General features: G+C 31.8%; 1 protein-coding gene across 2 annotated transcripts in view; it reads right to left on the bottom strand.

Moving 5' to 3' along the window:
• Nucleotides 1-19,062, bottom strand: part of LOC111640972 (zinc finger protein ubi-d4 A-like) — a 62,062-nt gene that overhangs the window by 25,721 nt on the left and 17,279 nt on the right. For both annotated transcript variants that reach the window (XM_023387071.1, XM_023387070.1), the window contains exon 2: nt 17,328-17,614. In XM_023387071.1, the coding sequence (XP_023242839.1) occupies nt 17,328-17,614 (287 nt within the window). The remainder of the gene's footprint in view (nt 1-17,327; nt 17,615-19,062) is intronic.

Consider the following 19,062-nt stretch of genomic DNA (forward strand, 5'->3'; position numbering starts at 1 on the left):
ACCATATTAATTATTAACACATAGCCTGATAATTTTATTAATATCATCTTAGACATTTTAACCTTAGACTATAATACAGTATTGAATTAATGAAATAAGACAACATAACACTCAGGCAAGCTATAAAGCAGGGTAGATCCTGAGAGGGGTATCCATAAGAAATTGGTCCCTGTTTGGATGGAAAAAAACCCAGAAAATGCTAATGTTTGATGGTTCACCCACAGTACGTTATTATATTTTACTTGTAATAAACGTCCGACTAGCAGGAGTTGCAAAAACAAGTCAGTGTTTAAACCAATAAATCTAGCTTTTGAATTATCATCATATAAAATTAAGCTTTGTTAAATGGGGACATTTTTAAAGTAAAAAGGATGTATTTTCACAATCTCTCAGAAAGGTTTATTGAAAAGTTAAATTTATAATATAGACATTATAACATAGATGTTTGACCATATTTTATAAGTAATTCCTGTATTTTCTATAATAAAAGGCCATCCAGATTCAAGAAAATCCTTCAGGTTTTCACAAATCAACAAAAATGTCTGCTTTAATAAAGTCATAAACAATAAATTCTATTTATAATAACCTCCAAATTACCCATTTTCAGGAGAAAATATTACAAAAATGTCCTAGTAAACAAATTTTTAATATTTGTAAGTTACAGGTATAACTGGATTATTTGCAACAAATAATACATCAATGCTTGCAATAAATTGCGTAACTTTTGTATCAGCTTAAATACTTTAAAGGCCATTTAAGTGTTGTTTTGGAGAAATTTATTTATGTTAATTACATATTTTAGTTATTTTCATATCTGAAGATAAACAGAAATGTTTGGAAATGTTTAGAATTTATTCAACATGTGTGTTTAGTATACAGAGCATCTGTTTGGGCTTTGTTGCAAAGACATCAAACACCTGCAACCTAAAATTTCAAGCTTGTAGTGTCAATATTTATCTAAATAATTCAATTTTTAATGAAGTCCTCTCTAACAAATTGTCCAATTAGCTATATAATTATTTCAAATCGCTCACGCTTCAACTTATATTTACAACGTTACAATTTATCATCAGGGTGTGAGGTTAAAGGTCATATGTCACATATTATAAAAAATATGTTATAAAAAATGGAATTATGTCAACTAATGTCCAAAGTGCTCCATTAAATTTGACAGAATAGAATTTTGCTAAAATTCAGAAATCAATAAGACTTAACCAAGACACTTGACCTCCTATTTTGGTGGTTAAAGGTGGGGTGGGGGAAGAGGGGGCTCGTCTCTCCCACCTTTAAACACCAAAATTTATCATCATCAATGCCCTTATATACAAACATACTATGCTAAATTTCATTTCTTAATCTTTACACAGTCCTAAAATATCAAAATACACACAAACATCAAACTGTTTCCCTATTTTTTGAGTTTTTTTGGGTAGATAACAGTTTGAAGAAATACAAATGTTTCTGCCTTGGTTAATTGGTCATCTTCAAGCATAAAAAAAATATATGCTAAGTTAGATGCAGGATAAGAAAGATCAAAGAGTAAACAACTAAGGAGAGCTGTAATATGACATTGATAGGGGAACGAAAGATTAGGTAGAAACTGTCAGGTATAAGGAAGGCATCCAATATTCTTACTGATATGTATTTAAACAACAGAGACAATGTCTCCCTCATTTCTGTCCGACAGTTTCTCCTTATCTGTCACATCATCCATCAAAGTCATACTTCACCTCTTTTTGGTCAATTACTCTATTTTCCTTTCCAACTTACATCCTCTTACACTTTATAATGGCTCAGTGCTGAGATGTTTATAAGATGATACACTTGAAGTAGGTCAAAAGCAGATTTACTCAAAAGCATCCAGTTTTTATCTCAAATGACAGCTCCTGTTTCTTCTGATATTTGAATGCTCATAAAAGAATAGCCTCTAGCATCTTCAGCTGCTATTTTTACTTAAATGGACCATAAAGTTTTATGATTCTCAGTTAAATGGTCTTCCATAGTTTGCAAGGAGAATAGAGAAAAAATGTGCCCATCAACTCATTAGAAAAATGATAAGATAATTGATGTTTTCTTTATACAGCAATAATTTATTACATTTTCTGACAAAATACATTAATTAATATCTTCTAAAATAATTATCTTCACAGTATAAATTTAATATTCTTTTGCCTATCCCTACTGCAAGGTTGCCTTCCATTTCTAAGAAAGGGACGAGATAAGAGAAGGGTAGATAGGTTTCAACATATGAATCATCTGCCAACGGGAGTACCTTAAAGGAAGACTTTCTAAAAAACACAGGCCTGTTTAAGTGATAGATGTGTGAAGAAAATCTGGATAACCCCTATGCAGCTAACACATTGATTCATGCTTCAGCTCACGTATTTGTAAAATCTAAGTGACTTGTACAACATGGAATTTATATAATATGGAAAAATCAACAGTGTTATAGGGGGGGGGTCAACTGTATTCAGTGTAGTGTTGCCACCAGGCTGGTTTTCACCCAGACAAGCCAGGTTTTAAATCCATGGTCCAAATTAATTATTAATTTGTCTGGTTTTCATAGAAATGTGAAAGTATGATGAAACAAAATAAATTTATAAAAATATTTGTGCGTACTTTATTTTAACAGCTAAAGACTTTAACTTCACGCCCCCACCCAAACTTATTCCTAGGGTAAGGATGACAGAGAATGTACTTTTAAAATTCTAACTTGCAAATATCTCTGGCAAATATTAGGTTTGTTCCAACACAAGTCTCTAACTGGTTTAAAACTGGCATGCGCATTGTTTAGTTCTTGGCTGTAAAATGACTTTGCACATGTCTTGTACAGATTCAAATTCAAACCGGTCAGGGACTTTTTTTTAAACTCTTTCTACCCTGTGGGCACTAAGAGGGTCTCTTTTAGCAAACCCATTATGGATTTGGCCAGGTCTACAAGGGCTAACCGTGTGGTAAGGGATGGGGCCCAACATATCCGGACAAACCACCCCTGAAAAATTCCTGGGAATTTATCAACCCATCCAGATTCAAACCCAGGTCTCCCAGAGTGGTAGGCTGACACCTTGACCACTCGGCCATCTGGCCATCCCGGTCAGGGACTTGTGTTGAAACAAACCTATTGTAAAATAAATGTGACAGTTTCGTTTGTTTGTTTTATTAAGTTACGGCAACACAATACTTGGTCAATCTGCCTAGGGGATGCCTTCCAGGAGGTCTCTTTAAGGGTAACTGGCCCCTATTCAGGTGTTACAGACATGGAGAAAACCCAGAAAACTCCATGTGGCCAGCCCATCCTGCAAAGGCACAAACCCACGACCAAACTTCCGGTGTGTTCAGGGAACAGAACCGCTTGGCAACTGATGGACCCTGATTGTTTCAGTTTACAAGTTTATAATTTCTATTTTAATTATTTAATATGACAATTCAAGAGATTGAAAATCCAAAAAAGAAGAAGCAAACTTATAAATTTAATAAAGATTGACTGATACAAAACGAATTTCAAAACTGGTTATGACCAGGTCAAGACAGTGTTGCCACCTTTTCAAAACTGCTGACCTGAACAGAGTCAGCAATTTTGAAAAGGTGGCAACACTGATTTAGCAGTTTTACCCACTTAAATCAAGAGAAGTGAAAGTAGGTAAATTTACTTATGTCTGTAAAGACAAATGCCCATTACATTACATGAAACTGAAAAAATTTAAATTTTCCAATGAAATGTAAATGGAATAAACTTCAATACATTTAAAATAAACAGTAATACACAATACATTTAAACTCAAATCATTAAATGTAATAGAAAATGATGTCACCACTGATCTTTAGTATACATTTAATGTAACTTCCTGGCTGTTTTGTTAATTTTTTCATTGTACACATGTAAAATAATTACAATGAAATTTATTTTCAGAAAATATTAGGAAAAAGATTGATATGATATTTAATCCTAATCTGTGACTTCTGTTTATCATATAAGCACATTACCCTTTACATTATTACTGTAATTATTAATCTTAGCAAATAATGATGGCCTACGTACATACCTTTAATTATTGACTCACTATATTGAAGGTTTGCAGTACTATTGTTAGCATAATTATGGTAAGTTCACATTTGAGTGTACAGATAAAGAAAAATTTACCTTATGGAGTGCATACACTACACAAATAAAGGAGGGAGTTACATGGAAGGAAACAGGTCTCACATTCTTAACATTTCTACCAGCTCATATCAAAGGTTGAATACACACTTTCTTTTGCTCTAAATTCCGCTCAATTTATCACTGAAATGAAACAAAGTGAATATACACACTCTACCCAAAGTGGACACATGTATGTGTATCAAAATCCTGCAGTTGTTAATATTTGGACATTAATAAACTATACTTTGTTGTTGTTAACATTAACTTTTTTAATGATAAATTTATCCATAATTTGAATAAATTTTTAAATGTATCTTTTAAATAAAAAAAATACTAACATTATGCTATAAATGCAATAGACTCTTGCTAATCTGACATTCAATTATAAAGAAGACCCTTCAGCATATCACCCACATGTTTCCATTTCCAAGAAAATGTTAGTCATGTCATGCATTCTGTTTTCCTGCTTACTCAAATTTCGTTTCTACATATAGTGTTACATTTTGGCACGGCTTATTATTTTCCACCTGCTTTCAAATAGAATCGGTACTGAAAAGTGATAGATCGAGTCATTCATTGCATTTATGCAGGCTTCAGACTTATACTTTGTAAGTAATCTGGCATTCCTTGCACAGCCCTGCTTAATGCTTCCTCATTCAATGTAAATGCAAATGATCAGTAAAATGGTATTTTTACAGAACAGACAATCCTGGTGTGCTAACCGAGAAGGCTGAAGTGGAGAGCTTCTCCCCACTTACCGGCTTGGCTGTCAAGAAATGGCTATAGGAGGGCTAATGATATGAGTGGGGAGGAGTCGGAAGTCGTGACCAGGTGTCCAATTGATTACACAGGTTTAAAATAGACAACACATTTAATAAACAGATGAGAAATTATACATAAAAATAATAAATATAACACTCACGTATCAAGATATAAATAGGTATTCTAAAATCTATCCTAACCTAACCTAATGCTAAAGTTCGAGAGAGACCTCACGTTGGAGAAAGATAATTATGGCAAGGGTTTACCTCGTAGGAAACGTTCTCATATTATAGGGCGTTGATAAAACACTCTGTGATCATCGTCTTCTACTCCGAGGTGTCCTTTGAAAGCTATGTGGAGCGATGTCCTTCTCAGGTCGTGCGGCTATGTCCAGATGCGGTGTATGCTCCGTCGCTCCTAATCCGTAGAGAGTTCTTCCAGGTGAAGTTTGCTCGGAGGTTTCCTCTGTTAAACTCTTCGAGGAGTAATTCCGTTGTATATGGAGAGAATAGAAAATATTCAAAGTTTTACCTTTCTATGGAGTGGCGATTATGAGCTTCTTAGATCCTGACGGTGCTGGAAGAGTAGTCCACTGCATTTTCTTCCCTTTGACGATCGCTGTCCGTTTTTCCTTAGCTGTCCAGAGGGGTTTCTTCGGCGTTAGCTCCTCGGCTAAGCGCCCCGAGTAGAAAATCTGACCCCTTTATATACCCGATCTGCGTGGAAAAAATCTGGGAATTTGTTGACGTCTTTTGACATCTCTCCCTGATTTATTACCATTTCCCGCAACTTATCTCCTTATATAGTCATTCTTTTCGTCCTGTCGCTCGGACGTATGGGGGTCACATGACATCGTGGTCCCTCGTCGATGACCTTCGGACGACGAAAGTCACCCTCCGCTAACTACACAGTTAGTGTGAAAATAAAAAGTAACGTCCGCATTCTCACACTGGCATTCCAGAAAATTCCAAACTATTCAGCTTTGAACAATAATATAACAATCCAGAATTTCTGCAGTCCTGTTACAAGAGTTGTAAAAAGATAATCTTTGTATTTTCTTTTTAATATAAAAATATCACAAATACGCAAAGAAAAAGTTTCTCTTTCAATTTTCTTTCCATCAACAGTGACAGTCCAAAAAACAGAATCTTCTCATACAGAGACGACCTTTTCTTTGAGGCTTCACCTCCACAATATCATGCAAATAGAAACATCATCAGCAAACATTTAAAATATTTACTTTGTAAATATTATTGTGAACTTTCTGAATCCATTAACAGAATAAACTCTCTCCATAACAATAAAGAAGGAGATTAATCTTGACATTCTCAAGTGAAGTGTCAGTTGACATCAGATGTTATTCATCATTATTAATTATCTGAACTAAAATATATTAAGCTAAGCTTAAAGCTTTTGAAATAGAGATTGGTTTTAAGATGTTTACCAAAAGGTTGGAGGATATGTAATAACATCGCATTACATTCGCGAGAGGAAGTAAATAGCTTCTGTCGGCTCCTTTCTCTTTTGCATCTGCCTTACACACAAACATGATGAAGACAGCCTGATGTCGAGACTTCTTAATGTAACAAAAAGTAAAATGTTTTTAGAGCCATTTTTAATATCATAGAAAAATTTTTGCAGATTATATGTAGAAGCCTGTAATCTGCTCCATCAAATTTGACTGATTCCTTGACAACACAGCCTACATGTTATAGGCAGGATATTTAGTAGTAGGAATTATTAGCAGATTTTTAATGCTAAGAGTGATGTTATGAAAATAATAATCTGCTACCAAGAAATCTTTGTGAGAAAAGGAAGTCACATTTGACAATTTATAGTGAAAACTAGCTTTTGCCCGCAGCTTCGCTCGCGTTAAGAAGTATTATTATTAATTAGGTAAAGTTTTTGCGGCTTTACTTTTGTTTAGCGTGTGTAAAAAATTAGGGCCTACAAAACTTATTTGTACACAATATTCTTAACTAATCTGTCATTAGGCGCTAAAACTATCAAGCTATTGAGTGAACTTACTCGTGAGCAAGCAACATAAAACTGTCCATGAGAGAACATTCTTCAACTTCTCCATTAACGTTCAGATTTTCTTTAGCCATTTTAAAAAAGTCTAACCGACAAAATTTTAAAAATGTCTAACCAACAAAACCTATACTTAAACCAAACGAAAACAAAACAAATGCCAAATACAAAGCAGAGTCTATAACCAAAACTACTAAACCGAAACAAAGCAAATGCAATCCAAAATATGCCAAGAAAAGAACAGCCAAAATCGTCAAATATAATCCGCTAGAAATATTTAGGTATAGTATGTACTATTAGATACGGCGGCCACTCATCATCGGGTATATGTAACTCAGTGAAAACACAACGATAGCGCGTTTTAAAATACTACTAACGCCATCTATTGTCAACATTTAGAACTAAAAATTATTTTGTTCGTCTTATTTTATTCGTTCCATTAGGTACTGATAGGTTCAAACTAATACATTTATATCCTCCATCATCCCTTATTTTATCCCCCATGGGAGTTGAATTTATCAAAATCCTATTTAAGCGGACGTCTTCATCATAGTAGCTCCAATCTTTAATTTCAGTTCAATCAGTCGAAAATCTAAGATTTATACAAACTTTCATCCCCTATTTTATTCCCTTAGGGATGGAATTTATAAAAATCCTTTCTTAGGGAATGCCTACGTCATAGTAGCTTTATGCATGAAAAGTCTCAGCCCGATCGGTTTAAAATTGACAAAGTTTCATACAAACATTCATCCCCTATTTTATCCCCTTGGGGGTAGAATTGATCAAAATCCTTTCTTAGCGGATGCCTACGTCATAACATCTACCTGCATGCCAAATTTCAGCCCGATCCGTCCAGTGGTTTGGGCTGTGCGTTGATAGATCACTATGTCAGTCAGTCACCTTTGAGTTATATATATTTAGATTTCAGTACAATTAATAAAGTGAAAAACTTTAAATATAAAATTTCTAACAGAACAAATACATTTTTTAAGCACACTATGCTTGCCTTTGAGTGCATTTCACTTCCTCCCCATTAAGACATTCTTAGGAATTTATGCAGAAAAATCTTCTCTAGGAGTAATTTCACTTTTATAATGAAAATTTAATGCTTTAAAAGTACTGTAAACCTTATTTTATAGGATAGAAACTCTCTATTGCACTCCTAAAGTTAACTAAGGTTAAAGGCATTATACAACCCCAACAAAAAAGCTCAGACAGAACCATTTATGACAAATAGTACCTCAGACAGTACATTAAATGACCTGTTCCTAAATGTGTAAATGAGCCGATATGATATTTGCATATGTTTTCTTTATTAACATTATTAAAGTGTATTTGTTTAATGAAAATGGCACCTGGTAATACTGTAAGAATTGATGAACATGAAGTAATTATCATCCACCAAAGACAGGGTAAATCCTTAAGAAAAAATGCAAAGGAATTAAAAATTGGTAATTCTACACTATGGGTATTGTTTTAAAATATCAGAAAACTGGTAAAATTTATCCAGAAACATAACAAAGACTGAGCACAAGCATCTTCATGAAATAATTAAAAACAATTGAGGGACATCATTCAATGAATTGGTGAACAAATGGAATAAAGTTACTGTAAAGGAAGTTACAAAAACTTGTCATATCCATCTGCACAAACTTGACTATAGCTTCTACCAGATAAGAAAATATGATTATTTTTTACTTAACAATTGTGACAGGTGACATTTCTTAGACAAAGGCAAAACCATATCTCACAAAGCACAAATAAAAAATTGATTAAAGTGGGTGAAAAAACACCAATGCTGGACACAACAATAGTGAAAGCAGGTTGTTTTTAGTGATGATGAGGCAAAGTCTGCACTGGAGGCAATAGAAAAAAGTCATTAGGAAGCAAGAGACATCCCATCACAACTGTCTACAGAGAACTGTAAAATTTCCAGCAAATGTTATGGTGTGAGATTGCACGTCAGCCTAAGGTCTGGAAAATTTGCATTTTATCGAGGGATCAGTAAATGCAGCAAAATAGTAACAAATCCTTGAGAAAAACCTATTACCCTCATTTGAAAAGTTACAATATCATGAATATTTTATTTTTCAGGATGATGCAAGTTGCAATATTTCTAAACCACCAAGGCTTGACTAGCCAACATAATATTAATACAGTGGTACCTCAGGATACAAAATTAATCCGTTCCGAAACTGAGATCGTATCATGAAAATGTTGTAAGGTGGATCATCTTTTCCCATACGATTACATGTAAAACCAAATAATTCGTTCCAACGCGAAAAACATACTCAAATTAAAGCTAAGTAATACATTAAAAAAAATAACTGTAGTAAGAGAAACAAATGAAAAATGCGAACTAATGTAATGTCATATGGTGAGTTTTTGTTCATATCGTGGAGCAAAAATATGTTCGAATTTCATATCGTATCCTGAAAATTTCGTATGCTGGGGCGTTCGTAACCTGAGGTACCACTGTATATTAAAATGGACATCAAGCAGTCCCAACCTTTCCCCCTTAGAAAATATGTGGGATAAAATTTAAAAAGCATTGAAAAAATATCCTCAAAGAAGAGTATATAGTTTAAAGCAAAAAATCAAGTAAATTTTGGGATGAAATTACTCCAAATAAATACCAGGCTCTTGTTGATACAATGAATGATCATACAAATGCTGTTATACACAAGCTAAATATTAATTACTGTCCAAAGTATTATTTGTCAGAAATGGCTCTGTCCGAGCTTTCTTTTTTGTCGCACATGCTTTTCTCAACTGCTCATAACTTTTTTATGTATTATCAACATGAGAATTTTTTATGTAAAAAATCCTCTGTTATAATAAAAGTTTACTAATATAAAATAATTATAAGTGTACAAAATTTTTCTGTTTGATATTATTGAAGGATAAGTTAGAAATGGATTAAAATAACATGCTGTCTGAGATTATTTTTGTCGGGGTTGTACCTACAGATTTAAAATATTTTAAAACTTAGGTACTTGATGATTACATTGCCAAAATGCCGAAGATCTCAGATTTCTAAACTTGAAGTTAAGTAACAAAGGACTTAGACATAACTCCAGCTTGAAAGAAAATAAGTTATATCAGGTGCCATTGTTTGCTCTACCAGGGACAATAAATGTCATAAATCTTGAACAGGCTGATGTAATGTGTAGTAGCAAGTAAACTCATCCTTTATGTATTTCAAAGCAGAACATGGGAGAATGTGCACTTTGTCTGAATTCCACTTGACAAATGCTTCTAAACCTTACCTATGGTGCTGCCACTTCCACAAACCAGTATGGGTCTTCTGTCACAGGTATTGTCTTGGTCCCTTCCCATTATTCAAACACAGCTATCTCTTTCTACACACACCATTCCAATGTATTATGCAGTTTTCTGTCATACAGAATCTAGTGACATTATGAATTCCCAGTGTCTGTATTAGGAATTTTCAATATACAGTTAAATTGACTCTAACTGTAATACATGTTCTATCCCTATTTCGGTGTATTGCAAGCATGTCACCCCATATTTAAAACAAAAAAGTTTCAACAGATTTCTCACTTTCCGTGCTCCCAGGATCATCTCTAGTTGATCAAGTTACTTTATGACCATCCTATATACCAGCTTTTTCAACTAGTAGTAATTTTTAAAATTTTTTGAAAATTATAATCCAAGAAAACTGTTTGTACCTAATAAAACCCTGTCGAAAGCAAATGTCTCAGGTAAACTTATACTTTTACAGTTAATGTTAGGCTTCCAGTTATAAGTGAATGAACAAGTGTTTGTATATGTACATAAATTACAACGACAAACTGTCAGTCTTGCTTGATTTATCTGGCTCTTGAACAGGAGATAAGAAGACCATTAAGAAGTCCAATAATACAGTTATATGATTTTAAGTCAAATAATTTTAAATTATACTGGAATAAATAATTTAAATAATAATAACAAAGCTTAAAAGTAGTAATTTTGTCAAAAATTATAATAAAAACCTTCATTAAAAAAACAATACCGAAGATGAAAGAACACTATGATACTAGCTCAAAATTAAAATTGTGTATGGTGCCATCTGTCATAAAGTTTTATTAAAAATAACTTTTATATTATTCATTATTATAAAATGGCAAAAGGCATAATTTTGAGGATAGATATGACTTTTAAAAATATGCTAAATGTCATTGAGTAAAATTTTCATTAAGTCCAACTCAAGATTAAATACATGATCCCCTCTATCTCCCCTCTGTAACCTTTAACCACCAAACTTTAATAGCATCAATGCACCTTATATACAAATTACAAAGTCGAATTTCATTTCTTAACCTTTACTATATCCTTAAATGAAATAGATGCTGACATACACTCCAGAAATCCTCCTTTTTGGGTTCAGATCTCAAAACAGAGATCTGCAAAACGCCTGGAGAATCAAATATGGCATGTTTGATATACTTTCCTGTGTTATAACATAACAGCCAGGAAAGTAAAAATAAATTGTGTACAGTACATCTATTACATTATATAAACCACTCTTTTCTTACCAGTCCTACTAGAAAAGCTGAAATGTCTACAAGTCCACAATTCATTTCAGATTAAAAAATAAAAAAAACTGGGAGTGTATACATAAGAGCAGTGCTCATTTTTAAGTATTCACTCAAGTCACTCTCAGAAAAAATTTTTAGTCTTTATAGTTTTCCCTTAAAAGTTTATTGTAATTGCAGTGAATCTGCCATAAAAAATATTAACATAACATATTTAACTTTCGTGTAATCTTATCAACATAAATTATTACATATTTGGAGTATTGGATTAAAAATATTAGGCATTTACATTGTTATATATGAAATTTTGCCTATATAAATAAATAATAACAATATTAGGTGTATTTTAAATTTACATAAGTTTATGTATTATATAGGGTGATTCAAAAATCTTAGACAAATTTTAATGTAAGGTCAGGAATACAAAAACAAACCATTTTTAAGAAGATACAGCCACAAACAGCACCTTGAGTTGCTAGAAGTACAGGAAGAATCACACAGAAAGGAATACACATAAGGTACACAACATGTTTATTATTACACTTGGGTGGCATTTGCAGCTATATGTTCCAGGTAAAAATGGTTTGTTTTTGTATTCCTGACTTACCCTTTAAAGTTTTTCTAACACCTTTTGAATCACCTTGTATACTGTATATGCTCTGTTCTAGATGCTATATATATATATCACTATAACTAATAAGTGTACATAACAAGTAAATTCTTGTTTTTGTTATAGTGATCAGTCTGCATGTCACATGAAGAGACTTTTGAAATGAATTACACTCTCTGTTACACTCTGTACTTCTATTCAATGTTTATGCACTATAGAATGTTCAATATGAATGTATAACTTTTGTTCTATGTTTACATCCTATATCAAGTTCTGTCTTGCTAAGTACAGTAGAACCCCTCTAGTCCGCCCTCGGCTAGTCCGTCACTCCAGTTAATCCGACCGTGGTTGGAGTCAAGAAACTTGTCCTGACTCGTCAGTGACTCACCATCCGTGGCGTTCTTCTGTGTTCGTTACAGTATATGTTTTACATTGTGTGTGTTTTCAACGTGCCAGGAGTGAAACATAAACACGTTACTCTTTCATTAAATGAAAAATTAGCAGTGCTACAAAGACTGGACAAAGGGAAGATTGTTTATTTTACTTTTTTCTGATAATCTGACCTTTTTTGCGTTCCGACCATACCCCCAGTCCCAAAGGTGACGGATTAGAGGGGTTCTACTGTATACTCTTTCACAATTCTTCTGATACTGAAGAACCTCAGTTAATTTTTAATGTAATATATAAAATTTTTTTAACTTTTTTTTAAATTCCTACAATTCTGCACACATCGTTTATAAAAGAACAAAACTTTATCTGAAAACAATAGTATTTTTCAACCCTTCTATCAGAAAATATAACTTGAAAAACTAGATTAAAAAATAATTTTAGTTAATAAACAAATGAGTTAAAATCAAACAGTTTATACCTAATGTTACAAACTGATTTTTTATTTGTCATTCAGCATTAAGCAATTTCCTTTAATATCAGTTTACATTAATATCAATAAATGGCATTTATAACTCCTCCCTTCAACCTTAACTACAAACAATTTTTACTTTTTTTTACACATAATTTGAAACGGTCTATTAAAAGTAAAAATTTTCTGACTAACGATTAAAACATATGTTATTCAAACGTAGAAAATATATATTACTACAGTAACTTCAAAAATGTGGTAAGAAATTGTAAAAAAAAAAGCAAGCTATATTTGGAGTAAAATACATGAAAAGAATAGAAAATGAGTGTGTTTTTGTCTTTGTGTACACAGGGGTTAACAAAAAATAACATTCTTACTAGAGCAATGTAATAACAAGTATAAATACACTTACATAAATGTAAGAAAATCTTAAAATATTGAATATTACAATCAAATAATGTAAAATACATATTAATTAAACTTATGTTTTAAAATCATGAAGAAGCTTATATGTTAAGTTGATGATGCTTATCACCTTACTATAAATTATAAAAATTGAACTGTTACATTTAGGCAACTAGAATATCATTTATTTAAGAATGTTTTCGCAAATGATATGGCCACCTTTGGCACAGTTGTGTGTGTATATTCTTATAACACACAACTGTGCCAAAGATGGCCATATCCTTTGTAAAATAATTTGGCCATACCAAAATTATTTTAGTCTGCCTCAAGCCAAAAATGAAATAATGTCATTGATAGGTAGCACTTGAGTTGAGCTAAGTAATGGATAATGTACTATATTTAAACATTTCAAAATGGTATTAGTATTGGCTACAAACTTCCCAAGTATGCAATGCATTTTGTGATGAGTCTGGTCCAATACATTGTGAATCTGGAAGCATGTACATGTAACCATAGTGCTATGCTTATCCATAGTAGATTGAATGATTTTGACCTATGCTCTCAATTAGATGTAATGACTGAGTGTGTTTGAATGGAAATATGAATAGATGCAAAATGCCAACATGTAGAAGCTCACTGGTGATGCATTTTCTCTTTCTAACACTGAAATCAAAGATTCCAATGCCAATCCTGACTACATTACCACAGCAGACGAATCTGAAAAAAACAAAAATTTTACTATGTTCTATCAATTTACTGTCTAATCAATGTGCTTCAATTTTCTGTAGTTGCTGAAGATGCTAGAGGATTCTATGACACTGTATTTGAATTGACAGGTGAAAGTGAAAAGAACTCAGATGTTGAAGTTTATGATGGTAAATTGTGAACAAGATCACTGCAATAAAATAAGATGGAAAATGTTAATCAACTCCATGCTAATCTACTACAAATCCCAATTATCACCATAATCTAAGCTCTATCTTGGTTCATATCACCTGCTGCTGAAAAATGCCTCAATGATTGCTGATCACATTTGCTAGGAATTTTCATAATGATGCTAGGTGTCTCATAGCCAATATAGATTTTTTCTATGTGTTTTTGAGACAGTCAAACAAAAAAAATTCAGTTAGTTCCAAAATACCTCAAGTTCCTGGACTGAAAGTATTTTAAGAATAATTACAAATTTGTCAAAACCAGAAAGTTATAGATTTCATCTTTATTGGTCACCAGACATCGATTATATTCACTGCAAATTTCGTTAAGCCATTTCTTGGCATCAATTTTTTGGCCCTCCTGAAAGTGGAATGGAACCATTCAATTCCTTTTCATACATTAAGAAATTAATTGTTAAGTTTTCTTATATCTTTTTAACAGTTTCAGTTATATTAGTTATGGAAAGGAACATTAATCCATACCAATGCTTACCTTGTCATACCATCTTTATTTTGTTAATGCTATGAACTTATTTCAGGAACTTTCTTCCCCTCTTCAGTATGGCACCTGGGATATTTTATTTTTCTATTTACCAATACTATTTTAGTTAAGTTCAATTATATGAGCACTAAGGTGGCTTTTCTTTTTCGCTAGACTTATTATACCATCAATAAAAAGGAGAACAAATTTTAGAAAAACTTTTTATTTCTTTGAGTATGCATTTCAGACAATTACATCCATTTTCAACTCGTGTTACAACTATATAGGGAAAATTACATACAGGTTAGCTTAATGTATACAAGTTAGCATAAAATTATTGTAATGTTACAAAATTGTAAAAGATCATTAGGAAACTTATATGGATTATGAGAAATGCATGAGTTGTGACATTAGATAAAATATGAATGGTGATTATTGATTAACAAGTATAAGTTAAAATAATGATTAAATTGGAAATGATTTACTATAAAATTTGGAAAACTGCGACCTTGGTTATGGTAAGAACAGTAGAAAAAACCCAAAAAAAAACAGAAAAAAAAACCCAAAAAAAAAGAGAAAAAAACCTGTTCTACTATAGTGTATTGGGTTTTTTCTACTGTTCTTACCATAACCAAGGTCGCAGTTTTCCAAATTTTATAGTAAATCATTTCCAATTTAATCATTATTTTAACTTATACTTGTTAATCAATAATCACCATTCATATTTTATCTAATGTCACAACTCATGCATTTCTCATAATCCATATAAGTTTCCTAATGATCTTTTACAATTTTGTAACATTACAATAATTTTATGCTAACTTGTATACATTAAGCTAACCTGTATGTAATTTTCCCTATATAGTTGTAACACGAGTTGAAAATGGATGTAATTGTCCGAAATGCATAATCAAAGAAATAAAAAGTTTTTCTAAAGTTTGTCCTCCTTATTATTGATGGTATAATAAGTCCAGTGAAAAAGAAATACCACCTTAGTGCTCATATAATTGAACACAAAACTAGACAAGAAGCATGTCTCATAATTTAGTTAAATTGTTTATTTACATTTCTTATCAACTAGGCATTTCTGCAGTAAGTTTACATAAAACAGCAGTAACTTTTTAAAATTCATTTACTTTTCTCATCCAGATTACATAAAGGAATTGTGCAAATGAACTGTCTTTTTGAAATATTCAAATGTAGTATATAGCATCCCATGCACATGTTGAAACCCCAAAATATACATATGGGTACTAACATGATTTGAATTATATTAATAAATAGAAAACTAATTATCTAAGGAAACAAACTGAAGAAGAAAAGAAAGTTGTCAAAATATATCTATGAAAATTAAATAAAAATAGTCTGAAAAGGCAAGCATTGGTGTGGTTTAATGTTCTATACCTAAAGAAATAATTCACAACATAGAAATTACAATGTGGTTCCAAAGTACAGCTATATCAGTTATCTTGATCAGTTATATCAATTCAGAACAGATTTATCTTAAGATCAAATTTCTGTTTTTCTATATAATACACTCCAAATAAAGCTATTTTAATGTTTTTTTGTATTTTCTTTGCACATTTATAAAAAGTGTAATTATGATAAAATTCAAAATTTTAAACTTAAAAAAAATCTATTTACTTTCTTTAACAGATATAAATGTATGTGTTTGAATAAGTCCCAACTGTAAAGATCAGCATGGAATAGAATATAAAACATAGGGGTGTCAAGATTAATCAGATGACAGGAAGCATTGAAAATTGAATTGCAGAAACTTAGATACAATATTAAGAAGCCAGAACTATGTTCTCCCTTTCAGTGTAAACACAGCTCTGTGTTCAATGAAGCAAGACTAAAGTTATTACAAATGCGATATCCAATCCATACAGACACAGGGTTTCCAAAAAGTACCGTGTGGTGTGAAATTTATAATGACATTAAAGTTATACATATAGTACTACTTATGAGACCTGTAAATTGTATGCAATACCATTATATAACTGGTCAATGACACTGAATGGATAACTTACAGGTTCTCATATGCAATACCATATGTATAACTTTAATGTCATTACAAGTTTCTCACTGCACAGTAACTTTTTAGATACACTGTATTATCAAATGTCCTATTCAAATGTCTGTAATGTGTTTGATTTTATAAATTCTTCTTTCATGATATTCTTTAATTAATGTAATCTGAGAATTACTTGTTAACTGAGATCAAAATGTTTTGTCTTAATACCGTTACATTCATTTATATTTAATTTTAAGAAACTAAAAAAAAAAATAAATAAATAAATAAATTCTATAAATTATCATAGACTATAAAATTAAAACAATTTAAAAGGAAAGAAATTAGAAGAAGCATTTAGTATGATGCAAAATATAGCAAATTATTATTTATTAATGAATTCTAATGTTTCCATATTTCAGAGAATCATTAGAATCTGCTATTCATAGTTGTTTTGGCATGCTATTCTGTTATATGTTATATATACTTAATTTTAATGATTTAATATTTTATATAACCTGTATATAAAATATTACTATGAATGAAATATTAACCTGTTTCATTCATTTCCACGTCTTTGATTCGACGAGTGAGATAGAAATCATTCATGAGATACTGCCGTTTCTTCTTCCTCCAACGTCTAGCGGGATATGTATACAGTTGTCCTTCTGTCTGGCCTGGCATTCGTTGCCATTTTTGCATCCATAGAGAACAGTCACTTTGGGCGACACCTGTCTGGGCATCGAGAAAAGGTAGCCTCATCTTTCTCTCCATACATAACCTTGTATTATAACTGGCAGAATTTTCAGTTGCATCTTTATAGAATGGATCACTTAAAATGCTAAAAGATAAAAAAAAAAATTATTATATTCTAATGAACTTTGATCTACTTGTCTAAATTAATAATAAATTAAATTAATACATTATAAAAATTAATAGGAGTTTTAACAAGACATTATATACAGACAGTGTCAATAAATATTTTTCTTTCACAAATAAGAAGTATACATCAAATAGCACTTACAGAAGAATAAAAAATAATCAAAACTCTAGCATAAAATGACAATTGAGTGCATTATAAACAGCACTTATAGCAGGGCTGGCCAAACAAAGAATCTACAGACCAAGTTTACAATGTCAAGTCAATAGTGTACACCATTCTTAAGAACAAGAAAGCAATAAATGCAGCAAATGTGGATAAAGGTGTGACAATGTTGACCTCTAGAAGATCACACATTATTGAGGAGGTAGAAAAACTCCTCCTAAATGAAAAGCAATTGAATGATTATATCATCTTTGAAAGAATTATTTGTGAGAAAGCCAAGCAAGCTGCATAGTGACATTAAGAAACAGGACATCACCACTCCTTACTAAAGTACAGTATATGCAATTTTTATTTTATTCTTCAGTATTTACATATTTTATTTAATGTTTTCACATTACATCACTTAAATAAATTTATTATAGATTAATTTATTCTCTTTCATCTAAATGTATATTAATGTTTCTCTTCCATTACTTACTGTAGAAAGTTTATGGATGAAGTTAGAAGACCAACTGTTTAAAATTTGGTTCATACAAACATACCTTTAGATTACAACTGTCTATTAAAGCTACAATTTATGCTTACAAACTGTGTATATCACACTGTGCAGAGAGTAACTATGCAAAATTTGGTACAAATCAATCAAAGGGTTTGCTTGTTTGTGGGGACAATACTGGGGGAAGGAGTGAGGGTCTGTGTTTTAAAGCAGCATATATTTTCGGGTAAATTCAGAAACTGTGAAAAGGATCTATAAGAGGGACATATATCAGGTACTCCAAATTCAAACTTAAGTTCCTTGGAGCAATAGAGCGATACTTTACAGTTTTGACCCACTTGCTATCAACATAGATAAATCAATACAATTGTTTAACACATGGCCAGAAATGCCCAATAGTGCAACATTTTTTAAGAAATCTACTTTAAAGAATTAATCTTGAATGATACAATTTTCTTTCAAAATAAAAAACTGTATATTGGTTGCAGTTGCATCTTAAAAAATGTTTAGTTCCGTTTTTTAATTATGAGAATTAATTAAACCCATTATCAGTTACGGGTGTGTGCACACTAGCCAGGTGAGTAGGTGAAGGGGTCAGTTCACAAGAGAAAAAAATCTGCTTCTCTGGATGGAGGCAACATTTTCACCTGTCCAACTCAAACCGACAAAGTCACTAACTCATGTACCCATATCAGGTATTTAATTAAGGGGAATGTTGCCATTTGTGCCCATTTCTCTTATAATAGCA

This window comes from Centruroides sculpturatus, unplaced genomic scaffold (genome assembly GCF_000671375.1).
Source record: "Centruroides sculpturatus isolate CEXI.00-Female unplaced genomic scaffold, Cexi_2.0 scaffold1528, whole genome shotgun sequence".
NCBI lineage: Eukaryota > Metazoa > Arthropoda > Arachnida > Scorpiones > Buthidae > Centruroides > Centruroides sculpturatus.